This window comes from Macaca thibetana, chromosome 19, assembly GCF_024542745.1.
Source record: "Macaca thibetana thibetana isolate TM-01 chromosome 19, ASM2454274v1, whole genome shotgun sequence".
NCBI classification, from domain to species: Eukaryota; Metazoa; Chordata; class Mammalia; order Primates; family Cercopithecidae; genus Macaca; species Macaca thibetana.
This window is the reverse complement of record NC_065596.1, coordinates 33,124,491-33,138,184: the sequence shown is the minus strand read 5'-3', so window position 1 is coordinate 33,138,184 and position 13,694 is coordinate 33,124,491. Positions and strand designations below refer to the sequence as shown.

Sequence of the window (13,694 nt, the reverse complement as noted above, 5' to 3'; positions counted from 1 at the left end):
GTGCAGTGGTGCAATCTTGGCTCCCTGCAAACTTTCCCTTCCAGGTTCAAGCGATTCTTGTGCCTCAGCCTCCCGAGTAGCTGGGACTGCAGGTGCAAGCCACCAGGCCTGGCTAATTGTTGTAATCTTTTCTTATCTTCCCTGTGCTGTGATTATTTGACAATACAGAATTTCCATTGATTTTGGTTACTCTGACATGAGCTTGTTGTGGATTATTTACCAATATAGTGTATTGTGTGGTCCTTTAGCATCTATTTGTATACACTAGATATTCTGTAAATATGAAGAATATATACTTTTCCTTGTGTGACAGTGATATGTTTTTTGGAAACTGTGATGCACTTTAGGGTCACAGTGGAAAAATACTCCTGACTTTAGGCTTACACATGTTTGTGTCCTGTCAGTGTTTTGTCACGATATTGGAAATAGGCTTCCATAGAATTGATTTGAAGGACACGTAATCGCCCTTTATTTATTAAAGAATCTTACTCCTTTTGTGCTCCTAAACTTTGAAGATCATGTTTGGGAAGTTTAAAATAAGTACTGTTTTTTGTGTCGTATTTCCACATTTCAGTATGATTTACCACCTGGGCTTCATTGGAAACGTATTGGTGTTTATATTTTGTAGCTATCTCTTCCAAATGCTTAGTGAAAAAGGTGGAAGGATCACTTGAGCCAGGGCGTTGAAGGCTGCAATGAGCCCTGTTTTTGTCACCACATTCCAGCCTGGGTGAGTGAGCTAGACTCTGTCTCAAACAAACAAGCAAATAAATGAGAGGTACAATTCCTCCTTTGAAAATAAAGAAAGAGATTTTCTTTCCTTTCATCTCTTTTCTTAGGACATTTATTTAGAAAATTTGCAAATGCATTTTCTGTCTTCTGAGGTCCTCTCCTCTCCTCTCCTCTCCTCTCCTCTCCTCTCCTTTCCTTTCTTCTTTCCTTTCCTTTCCCTTTCCCTTTCCCTTTCGCTCTTGTTTCCCAGGCCGTAGTAAAATGGCGCGATCTCGGCTCACCGCAGTTTCCATCTGCCCGGTACATGCGATTCTCCTGCCTCAGCCTCCAGAGTAGCTGGGACTACGGGCACCCGCCATCATGCCTGGCTGATTTTTATAGTTTTGTAGAGACGGGGTTTCACCATGTTGGCCAGGCTGGTCTTGAACTTCTCATTTTAGATGATCCTCCAGCTCGGCCTTCCAAAGTACTGGGATTACAGGCCTGAGCCACCGCTCCCGGCCCAGGGATGTATTTCTGAAGAATTTGGGAGCTCGCTTTGAAAGGCAAACAACGGCTGGGCACGGTGGCTCACGCCTGTAATCCCAGCACTTTGGGAGGCCAAGGTGGGCTGATAAAGAGGTCAGGAGTTTGAGATCGCCTGACCGACATGGTGAAACCCTGTCTCTACTAAAAACACAAAAAAATTAGCCAGGCGTGGTGGCACATGCCTGTAGTCCCAGCTTCTCAGGAGGCTGAGACAGGAGAATTGCTTGAACCTGAGAGGCAGAGGTTGCAGTGAGCCGAGATTGCACCACTGCACTGCAGCCTGGGTGACAAAGCGAGACTCCATCTCAAAAAAAAAAAAAAAAAAGAAAAGAAACTAAATAATTCATCAAATGATTCCAATTTAAAGCTGTGGACCTTTAAATAATTCTGAGCTTTGAGAGGAATGTGGTCCTACAACCTGAGTCTAGTAAAATGCAGGTGCAACTTCTAAGAGTTTTCCTGACTGACCATCGTGGCTCAAGCCTGTAATCCCAACACTTTGGGATGCCGAGGTGGGTGGATCACTTGAGATCAGGAGTTCAAAACCAGCCTGGCCAGCTTGGTGAAACCCTGTCTCTACTAAAAATACAGAAAAATTACAGGCATCTGCCATGACGCCCTGCTAATATTGTGTTAGGGTTAGTGTCAGGGTTTCTCTCCCTCCCTCAGGATGAAGCTACTTAGCTGACAAAGATGGTCACCTCCATTACCAAGCAGAGCCAGGATGAACTATGTGTGACCAAGGGTGTTGTCAAGTCCTCTCCCCTGAGGACTGATTAGTGTTTATCTTGAAAACATGTACTTAATGGGTTGTACAGAACAGTGAAGTTTCTTTCTCTCTTTTCAACCTCTTGGCTATTTACCTCTATTTCCCACCATATTCTCATCTAAAGCTTATTTATTAATAAAATAGTTTTAATTTCTTTCTCTATTATCATCTGGAGATGATTTCTCATTTGGGAGGACACTCTTTGATTTTCAATTATATTTTCTCACATTTAAAAAGTGAAGGAAAGAATATTTCCTGGGCCAGGCACGGTGACTCACTAGTGTAATCCCAGCACTTTGGGAGGCTGAGGCAGGCAGATCACTTGAAGTCAGGAGTTCCAGACCAGCCTGGCCAACATGGTGAAACCCCGTCTCTACCAAAAATATGAAAATTAGCTGGGCATAGCCGTGTGCACTTGTAATAGCAGCTACTCCGAAGGCTGAGGCAGAATAGCTTCCACCCAGGAGGCAGAGGCTGCAGTGAACCACGATCTCGCAACTGCTCCCCAGCACGGGCCACAGAGAAATACTCTGTCTCATAAATAAAAGGAAAGAAAAAAGTAAAAAAAGAGAAAGTAATAGATTTCTTTCACAAATGTGCTGGGACAACTAACTGGATATCCACATGGAAAAGAGTAATGTTGGATCCCTATGTAACACCATCAAAAATTTTATTTAAAAAGGGTTTAAAAAAAAAAAAAGGGCAGACACGGTGGCTCACACCTGCAATCCTAGCACTTTGGGAGGCTGAGGCGGTCGGATCACGAGGTCAGGAGATCCAGACTATTCTGGCAAACACGGTGAAACCCCGTATCTACTAAAAATACAAAAACTTAGCGAGGAGTCGTGACTGGCGCCTGTAGTCCCAGTTACTCAAAAGGCTGAGGCAGGAAAATGGCGTGAACCCGGGAGGCGGAGCTTGCAGTGAACCAAAATCATGCCACTGCACTCCAGCCTGGGCGACAGAGCGAGACTCAGTCTCAAAAAAAAAAAAAAAAAAAAAAAAAAAAAAAAAAAAAAAAAGAAAAGAAAAGAAAGAAAGAAAAAAGAAAGAAAAGTAAAAGAGTGAGAGAGAGAGATGAGGAAGGGAACCCTGAGAGAGGGGATGTTACTTTGTCGCCCAGGCTGGCCTGGACCCCTAGGTCCAGCGATGCTCCGCCGTTCCTTCCTGAGTAGCTGGGACCTCAGGCTTCCTCCCCCGCGCCCGCATCCCTGCTGTGTTTAAGCATCAGATGGTGACCTCAGTTCTCCTTGGCCTGAGCACTCCATCCCGCATCCCAGGCGGAGGCCCTAGGGAAGTCTCTGAAGCTGAGCACAGGGTGGGCTCCTTCTCCTGAGTAAATGGAGAATAGAAAGGGAGAGGATTTCTTCTCTTTTCTTTTTTTTTTTTTTAGACGGAGTCTCGCTCTGTCCTCCAGGCTGGTGTGTAGTTACACGATTTTGGCTCACTGCAAGCTCCACCTCCCGGGTTCACGCCGTTCTCTTTCCTCAGCCTCCCGAGTAGCTGGGACTACAGGCGTCCACCACCACGCCCGGCTAATTTTTTGTATTTTTAGTAGAGACAGGGTTTCACCGTGTTAGCCAGGATGGTCTCGATCTCCTGACCTCGTGATCCGCCCGCCTCCGCCTCCCAAAGTGCTGGGATTACAAGTGTGAGCCACCTCGTCCGGCATTGAGAGGATTTCTATTCTCTTCTGTGGGTCATCAGCATGAAATCGTATGTTCCTTCCAGGCAGGGCTTTGCATTTCATATTCTAGTTTGCATTCCCGTTCCACACAATTCCAGGGCTTTTGAATCGTGCCTCAGCCTTCCTGGCCGCTCTCGCCTCCAAAACCCCGAAAAACAGAGGCTCTGGGTGCGAGGCTGAGAGACGCACAGGTCCCGTCCCGGCCCCGCCCTCTGCCCGTTCTAAAGGGCAAGGTCTCAGGTCTCTGGGTCCTGCTCCCCGCCCCGATCCCAGGCCCCGTTAACCAGCTCGCGGGTGGAGTCCAGGCCTGACTTCTGTCCTGCGTGCGCAAACCCGGAAGCGGATCGCGTGACGTGAAGGTCCTACCGCGGTGCCTGAGTTTTGCTCTGTCTTATATTAAGTCTGCCCTTCCCAGGTCCCCGGCGCTTCTGTCCCTTGGACGTGGGGACCCCACAGACCTGGAAATTTTTGCCTGTCTTCTTTCACCCAGAGCAAACTGAGAGGTCCCCGTAAGAGTCCGGAAGTTGCTTTTTGGGTTTGAAGTCGCCAGGAGGCTGGTCCCGTACCCGCTCTTTCTGCTATAGGGCAATGTATACACTTCCTATCGCATAGTTTTCCTGCTGAAAACTTTTTTTTGACTGTGTTGGGCTGGGGGATGTAAGGTCTTTCCCTTCCCACGAGGCCATATCTCAGGCTGTTTCAATGGGGAGAAACCTTGGACAATACCCAGGCTTTCTTGGGCGGAGGTCCCTGTGGCCTTCAGCAGTACATTCTGTCCCTGGGTACTTGAGATTAGAGAATGGCGGTGACTTTTACCAAACATACTGTCTGCAAACACTTTTTAACAAAGCACATCCTGCACAGCCTTAAATCCATTATCCCTTGTCAACACAGCACATGTTTCTGCAAGCACAGGGTTGGGGACAGGGTTACAGATTAACAGCATTTCAAGGCAGAAGAATTTCTCTTAGTAGAGAAAATGGGTTTCTTTTTTTTTTTTTTTTTTTTTTTTTGAGACGGAGTCTCGCTCTGTCACCCAGGCTAGAGTGCAGTGGCTGGATCTCAGCTCACTGCAAGCTCCGCCTCCCGGGTTTAGGCCATTCTCCTGCCTCAGCCTCCCAAGCAGCTGGGACCACAGGCGCCCGCCACCACACCCGGCTAGTTTTTTGTGGTTTTTTAGTAGAGACCCGGTTTCACCGTGTTAGCCAGGATGGTCTTGATCTCCTGACCTCGTGATCCGACCATCTCGGCCTCCCACAGTGCTGGGATTACAGGATTGAGCCACCGCGCCCGGCAGAGATGGGGTTTCACCATGTTGGCTGGACTGGTGTCGGCCTCTTGACCCCAAGTGATCTGCCTGCCTCCGCCTCCCACAGTGCTGGGATGACCGGGCCTGAGCCACTGTGCTGGGTCTTTCTTTTGAGTTTCTGATTAGCCTTTCCAAAGGAGACACTCATATAGGCATCTATGTCAGGGAGCAGAGGGGTGACTTTGAATAGAAGGGGAGTCTGGCTCCCTAAGCAGCTCCCAGCTTGACTTTCCATTTTGCTTAGTGATTTGGGGCCCCAAGATTTATTTTCCTTACACACAGCCCAACCTTCATCCCACCTCTGGTGCACGTTGCTTGTTCTATGTGATTACTTTTGTGCCTTTGCCATCTGCTGTCTGGATCCTGGTGAGAACAAGGCCCCAAGGGAAGAGCAGAGCCAGAACGTGGGGCTGTGCTGGGCTCGCCCCTCTGAGTGGAGCTCAACCCTGGCTTCACATTAGACTGCAGAGCATTTTACAAATAGAGCATTTGTGCTGCTTTACTGGGGTTCTTATTCTGAAGGGCTGGAGTCCACCCTCAGTAATAGCTGCAGTGGCCCAGGTGCTTGTCATCTGTGCGCAGCACTGAGCATCGAAGCTCTGTGTCCCCCGTTTCTGAGGGCTGAGCTCAGCCTGTGATCCACAGAGATGAGGGCTGTTCTCTGGATGGGGTTTGGTCAGGGATGGGTCTGTATCCTGAAGGGGAGATCAGTCCAGCCCAGCTCCCCGCTGCTGCCTCGTGTGTGGGGGCTTCTCCAGGAGGGGAGTGAGATCTGAAGACCGGGGTCAAACGTACACTTACAGGTCTTCCTGTGGGGCTTTCTTATCTCTGCATGGTCTCTGGTGCAGTGGGCAGTGGGGACCATCTTTCTACACGGTGAGGTCTCCCCTGTTCATGTGTTTTTGTCACAGGAAGGGAGTGAGTCATTTCTAACATGAAGTCTTTTTTTCACATACAGGATTGATTGCTAAAGACTCAGGTTACGTGAGGAAGCAGCTGAGAAGAGGAAAGGAAAGGAGCCAGGCATGGCCCTTCCTCAGGTGAAGTGATGTTCCTCTGGGGATGAATCTGTCTCTTTCCTTTCTGAAATGCCAGGAATTGTAGTAGCCAGTCTTTTCTGAGTCTGAAGCATTTTGCCTGACAGGTTCGCTCACACTCACCCATACCTGCCCTCAGTTCCTGTCATCTGCACTGAGATTTCATCTCCTGTGACCCAGTGACATGAACTTGGGAAGAGGCTCCACTGGGCATGGTCCTGGGAAGGGCTCACACCCAGACATGGATAAACATGGAGTGTGGGCCCATGGATGTCAGTGCTGCTGGGCAGCCTGGATGGTTCAGGGGCCACATCTGGATGTCAGCTCTTTGTGGACCAGATCAGAGAAACTACATATGAAATATATATGTTAATGTACACAGATATCTGGTAAATTCTGGACAAGGAGATGAATAAGGGGAGATATTGTGTATGTGATTTGGTAATGCATTTGAAGCCACACGAGTAGATCAACATGTCTCTGACTCCAAACTTTTTTTTTTTTTTAAAGAGACAGGATGGTGGTCCAGGTGCGGTGGCTCACACCTGTAATCCCAGCACTTTGGGAAGCCAAGGCAGGTAGATCACTTGGAGGTCAGGAGTTCAAGACCAGCCTAGCCAATATGGTGAAACTGTATCTCTACTAAAAATACAAAAATTAGCTGGCTGTAGTGGTGCATACCTGTAATCTCAGCTTCTCAGGAGGCTGAGGCAGGAGAATCACTTGAACCCTGGAGGTGGAAGTTACCATATGCCGAAATTGTGCCACTGCACTCCAGCCTAGGAGACAGAGTGAGACTCTGTCTCAAAAGAAAAAAGAGAGAGAGAGAAGGTGTCACTCTGTGGCTTAGTTCTGGAGTACAATGGCACAATTCAGAGTTTACAGCAGCCTCAAATTCCTGGGCTCAAGTAATCCCTACTTTAGCCTCCCAAAGAGCCTGAAGGATAGGCATGGGTCACCATATATATCTATGTATGTATGTATGTATGTATGAATGTATGTATGTATTTATTTATTTATTTTAAGATGGAGTCACTCAGTCAACAAAGCTGGAGTGCGATGGCACAATCTCAGCTCACTGCAACCTCTGCCTCCCAGTTTCAAGCAATTCTTCTGCCTCAGCCTCCCGAGTTACTGGGACTACAGGCACGCACCTCCACACCCAGCTAATTTTTGTATTTTTAGTTGAGACGGGGTTTCATCATGTTGGTTAGAGTGGTCTTGAATTCCTGACCTTGTGATCTGCCTGTCTGGGACTCATAAAGCACTGGGATTAAAGGTGTGGGCCACTGAGTCCGGCCCTATTTTTTATATTGTATTTTTATTTTGTTGTCCAGGCTGGAGTGCAGTGGTGCAATCGTAGCTCACTATCGCCTTGATATCCTGGCCTCAACTGTTCCTCCCATCTTGGCCTCCCAAATTGCTGGCATTCCAGATGGGAGACAGCCAGCCCGGCTGGACTCTGCACTTTTTTGAGATGGAGTCTCGCTCTGTTGCCCAGGTTGGATTGCAGTGGCGGGATCTCAGATCACTGCAACCTCTGCCTTCTGGCTTCAAGCAATTCTTCTGCCTCAGCCTTCCATGCATCTGGGATTACAGGTATTCACTGCCATGGCTGGCTAATTTTTTTGTATTTTTAGTAGAGATGGGGTTTCACCATATTGGTCAGGCTGGTTGAACTCCTGACCTTGTGATTCCTCCAGCTCGGCCTCCCAAAGTGCTGGGATTACAGGCCTGAGCCACTGTGCTTGGCCAAACTGCACTTTTAATGACTCAGAGTGGAATGGGAAGTGGAGATAGGCATCAGTGGTACAGGATGCTTTATTATATCATTGATTTTATTTTATTTTTTATTTTTATTTTTTGAATTGACTCTCACTCTGTCGCCCAGGCAGGAGTGCAGTGGTGTGATTTCGTTTCCCTGTAGCCTCTGACTCCCGGATTACAGTGATTCTGTTGCCTCAGCTGCTTGAGTAGCTGGAATTAGAGGTGCACACCACCACATGTGTAACGGCGTGATGGGATGTGTGTGCATGAACACATGGATGGATAAGCCCATGGTTTATGTAGAAAACACATTTGCAATAAGTTTTATTTTTTATAATAATTGTAATGATTTTAAGTATTTTTCATTGTTGTCAACTATCACAATAATGAGTTAATAGTAAGAAGGGGCTGGGAGCCATGGCTCACGCCTGTAATCCCAGCACTTTGGAAGACTGAGGAGGGTAGATCACTACGTCAGGAGTTCAAGACCAGCCTGGCTAAGATGGTGAAACCCCTTCTCTACTAAATATATAAAAATTAGATGGATGCTGTGGCAGGTGCCTCAAATCCCAGCTACTAGGGAGGCTGAGGCAAGAGAATTGCTTGAACCTGGGTGGCAGAGGTTGCAGTGAGCTGAGATTGTGCCACTGCACTCCAGCCTGTGCAATAAAGTAAGATTCCATCTTAAAAAAAAAAAAAAAAAAAGTATTGTGAAGGATTATATGCATGCCTGTGTGTGTCCATTCAGTGACCTTGTAGGATGCTCCATGTTCTCACCCTTGGACCTTTATCACATTCTCTCCACTAGGTAAACCTGTGTCAGTTTAGCTTAAAGCTGTGTCTGTTACTTAGGTGTTTATATTCACATGTGAACCCCAGACATCTGGATTCAGGTGCTCATGTTGATATTTTTAGCTATTTGATTTGTGGCAAGTTTCCTAGAGTGTGTGTGATGTAACTGTCTCCAAGTACAGATCTTTCTTCATGGGATAGTATGTTATTTTACGGCTTAAGACACGGGAAGCACTTAGAAGAGTGTGTAGCACATGGGAAGCATTCAAAAGTGTTAGTCATGGCTATTGCTGTGATCATGACAGTTTTTTGTTTTTTTGTTTTTTGGAGATGGAGTATTGCTCTGTCACCCAGGCTGAAGTGCAGAGCATGATACCGTCTCGTTGCAAACTCTGCCTCCTGGTTTCAAGCAGTTCTCTGGCCTCAGCTTCCCGAGTATCAGGGATTACAGGCACCCACAACCACACCCAGCTGATTTTTGTATTTTTAGTAGAGAGGGGGTTTCAGCATGTTCTCAGGCTGGTCTCAAACTCCTAACCTCATGATCCGCCCGCCTCGGCCTCCCAAAGTGCTGGGATTACAGTCATGAGCCACTGTGCCTGACCAATCATGATAGTTTTTAGATTCGGACTTTTCTTTCAAAGCCATTGGACTTTGTCCTTTCTGAAACACCACTTGTATCTTAGCTCATCCAGAAACTTAATATCACCTGGTATGTTGAACATTATATCTGACATGTCTCTAGAGAAAAGCCTGTGTTTGCTTTTTTTTTTTTTTTTGTGAGATGGAGTCTTGCTCTGTTACCAGGCTAAAGTGCAGTGGCATGATCTTGGCTCACTGCAACCTCCGTCTCCCAGATTCAAGCAATCCTCCTGCCTCAGCCTCTTGAGTAGCTGGGAGTACTGGCCCGCTCCATGACACCCAGCTAGTTTTTGTATTTTTAGTAGAGATGTGGTTTTGCCACATTGGCCAGGATGGTCTCGATCTCTTGACCACATTATCTGCCCGCCTTGGTCTCCCAAAGTGTTGAGATAACAGGTGAGAGCTATCACCTAGCAGTGTTTTTTTGTTTTGTTTTGTTTTGTTTTTGTTTTTTGAGATGGAGTGTCAGTCTGTTGCCCAGGATGGAGTGCAGTGGTGCGATCTGGACTCACTGCAGCCTCCGTCTCCTGGGTTCAAGTGATTCTCCTGCTTCAGCCTCCTGTGTAGCTGGGATTACAGGTACCTGCCACCATTCCTGGCTAATTTTTATGTTTTTAGGAGATACAGGTTTTCACCATGTTGGCCAGGCTGGTCTCAAACGCTTGACCTCAAATATTCTGCCCGCCTTGGCCTCCCGATGTGTTGGGATTACAGGCGTGAATCACCATGCCTGGCTCTGTGTTTCCTTTTTATTTATATAGTTTTTGTTTTGTCCATAAAATCGAGCCTTCCATAATGATTTATGGGATCTTAAAATCTTTCAAGGAAAAGTATAATAAAATGCAACAATAGGGAAAAAATATTCAAAAATACATTAACGTGGTTTTGTCAGAGCACAGTCTTTGATCAAATAAATACTTCTTTTCTCTTTTTCTCATTTCCTGTGAAGGTGATAACTCCTCCATAATGTTTTGTTGAAATGTGTGTTTCATTTTAGGGACGCGTGACTTTCAGGGATGTGGCTATAGAATTCTCATTGGCGGAGTGGAAATGCCTGAACCCTGCGCAGAGGGCTTTATACAGGGAAGTGATGTTGGAGAACTACAGGAACCTGGAGTCTGTGGGTGAGGAAAATGTCCCTGTAGGCCTGAGGAGTCTGCTCTTGTCTGTCTTGGTTCTTCCTGGTTTTGTATTCTCTTTTGTGATTTTTGCCCCATACATTTTTTTTTTTTTTTTTGTATTTTTTGAGATGGAGTTTCGCTCTTATTGCCTAGGCTGGAGTGCAATGGTATGATCTCAGCTCACCATAACCTCCGCCCCTCAGGATGAAGTGATTCTCCTGCCTCAGCCTCTCGAGTAGCTGGAATTACAGGCATGCGCCACCATGCCCAGCTAATTTTGTATTTTTAGTAGAGACGTGGTTTCTCCATGTTGGAGACCTCAGGTGGTCTGCCCACCTCGGCCTCCCAAAGTGCTGGGACCTCAGGTGGTCTGCCCACCTCGGCCTCCCAAAGTGCTGGGACCTCAGGTGGTCTGCCCACCTCGGCCTCCCAAAGTGCTGGGATTACAGGTGCAAGCCACCGTGCTCAGCTCATTCTGGTTTTTGAGGAGCATCACAGAAGCGTCTCTCACTGGCACTGTGACAATGTTCATCCCGTAAACTAATGATCATGTTCTCTAAGCAGCAGTCAGTGGTGTTGAAATTCCTCCCAGCGAGGATGTCATTCGGGCTCACAGCCTCATATGTTTGAGGCTCTTGACCGAACTCTTGTTCATTTCACATTTTTCACACCAATATGTGTCATTGTTGATTTTTAACAAGAAAACCTATGTTCAGTTTGTTGTAGGATCAACCCTGTAGCAGATATGGTTTTCATAAATCTTAGTGAGGGAGCTTGTGAGGTTGAATGAGGTTTACATATTTTAGTTCTACTGTCATTTCCTTAAGACACAGTGGCTTTCAACTTGTCTGTTTCTATGTTTTTTGTCTGTTTGTTTGTTTTGACTCAGTCTCACTCTGGTGCCCAGGCTTGAGTACAGTGACATGATCTTGGCTCACTGCAACCTCCACCTTTTGGGTTCAAGTGATTATCCTGCCTCAGCCTCTTGAGTGGCTGGGATTACAGGCATGTGTCACCACACCTGACTAATTTTTGGTAGTTCTATTCCAGATGGTGGTTTCGCCATGTTGACCAGGCTGGTTTTGATAGCCTGACCTGACGTGATTCGGTTGCCTTGGATTCCCAAAGTGCTGGGATTACACACATGAGCCACCGCTCCTGGCCCCATCTGAGTTTGTTTTTAAGGCTGAATAATATTCCATTTTATATGTATACCACATTTTGTTCATATATTTATCTGTTGTGAACATCTGGGTTGGTTTCTTCTCTTTATTCTTATAAATCATACTGCCAGGCTGGGTGCGGTGGCACACACCTATAATCCCAGCACTTTGGAAGGCTGAGGTGGGTGAATCACCAGAGGTCAGAAGTTCGAGACCAGCCTGTCCAACGTGGTGAAACCACATTTCTATTAAAGGTACAGTTCCTTTTCCTTTTTTTTTCTTTAAGATGGAGTATTGTTCTGTCACCCAGGCTGGAGTGCAGTGGTGCAATCTCAGCTCACTGCAAACTCCGCCTCCCGGGTTCAAGCAATCTCCTACCACAGCCTTCTCAGTAGCTGGGATTACAGACGTGCACCACCATGCCTGACTAATGTTTTGTATTTTTTTAGTAGAGACAGTGTTTCACCATGCTGGCCTGGCTGGTCTTGAACTCCTGACCTTGTGATCCACTCGCCCATCCTCCCAATGTGCTGGGATTACAGACGTGAGCCAGTGCACTCAGCCTGGCTCTGTTTTCACAAGCACATCTCTACCCACTCAGCCAGGGGATCCTTGTTCTCCCCCATCGTCTCCTACGTTGCTGCACTATACTCTTCATAGCGTTTACTTGTTTTTTTTTGTGTGTATGCACTTCTGGAATCTACACAGAGAATTTTGTTGAGTACATGCTTGAAACTAGAAATCAGAGGTATTGAATTTAAGAGATGTAAAACTGCTTTCACCTCAGGCCACCATACTGCTGCTTTCTTGGATCTCTTTCATTCTTGTCCCTTGCCCGTGTTGTAATTTGCATAGTTAACCTTGGGTCAATATTTTACCACTTGCTAAATTAGTTCCACTTTCCTCCAAGCTGAAGATTTGGTCTATCCTAGTGGAATTATATTCCCACAGACGTGCATGTACAAAGTTCACTCCTACAGGCCCATTACTTCCTGCCCTCCACACTTACCCTTCCTTTCCTGATGTTGTCTCACATGGTACATTGATCTAGAAGCAAATACTGTTTCTTTCCACCCTATTGATTTTGTAATGCTGAACACCCCAATTTCCCTGTGAGCCCCTCTCCTCCAACACTACTCTCACTGAGTAAGTCAAGACCTTATTCATCCACTGGACAAAATTATAGGAGGCTGCCTGAATCAATGTGCAGGGCATGATGACTCAGCACATGGTCCATGAGGGATGACTTAGCACCACTGTCAGCAGCACAGCTCAGCCCTTGTGTCCCAGCTCAGCCCTTGTATCCCCCTCAATGTGGGGCTTTCTGTTCTCTTTGTATTTTCTGTGTGTGGTCATTTTCTGTACTGCCTGGGCTGACTATTGTACCTAAGAACATGTCATGGGATCCTTCAGACCTAGAATCAGGTCTTGTCCCTCACTTATCATACATGCAAATTGGGGTCATGTACATGAACACTGTGAGCTTGCTGTCTTTAATTGAGAAATAATGTTAATTTAACTCCAGGGTTGGTTTTTGGTTTTTGTTTTTGTTTTTTGTTTTTGTTTTTGTTTTGAAATGGAGATTTGCTCCTGTTGCCCAGGCTGAAGTACAATGGCACTATCTCAGTTCACCATAACCTCCACCTCCCAGTTTCAGGCAATTCTTCTGTCTCAGCCTACTTAGCAGCTGGGATTACAGGCATGCACACCACGTGCTAATTTTGTGTTTTTAGTAGAGATGAGGTTTCACCATGTTGGCCAGGCTGGTCTCCAACTCCTGACCTCAAGTGATCTACCTTCCTCAGCCTCCCAAAGAGCTGGGATTACAGGCATGATCCAGTGTACCTGGCATTTTTGTTTGTTTGGTTGGTTGTTTTCAGGTGGAATTTCCCTCTTGTTGGCCAGGCTGGAGCGCAGTGGTGCAATCTCAGCTCACAGCAACCTCCACTTCCTGGGTTTAAGCAATTGTCCTGTCTCAGGTTCCCAAGTAGCTGGGATTATGCCTGGCACAAGCGTGGCTAATTTTTGTATTTGTAGTAGAGACGGGATTTCTCCATATTGGTCAGGCTGGTCTTGAACTCCCAACTTCAGGTGTTTCATCCACCTGCTTTTTAAAACAAGTGAATACTATCAGATGGCTTCATATA

General features: G+C 46.5%; 1 protein-coding gene across 3 annotated transcripts in view; it reads left to right on the top strand.

Annotated features, from left to right (window-relative positions):
- Window positions 1-13,694, top strand: part of LOC126943021 (zinc finger protein 611) — a 165,042-nt gene that overhangs the window by 33,958 nt on the left and 117,390 nt on the right. The window contains exons 1-2 of one of the 3 annotated variants that reach the window (XM_050771292.1): window positions 6,011-6,065; window positions 10,261-10,387. The exons of the other annotated variants lie outside the window; for them this stretch is intronic. Coding sequence (XP_050627249.1) covers window positions 6,051-6,065; window positions 10,261-10,387 — 142 coding nt within the window. The 5' untranslated portion in view covers window positions 6,011-6,050. Of the gene's footprint in view, window positions 1-6,010; window positions 6,066-10,260; window positions 10,388-13,694 lie in introns of those variants that run through there. 3 annotated transcript variants of the gene reach the window in all.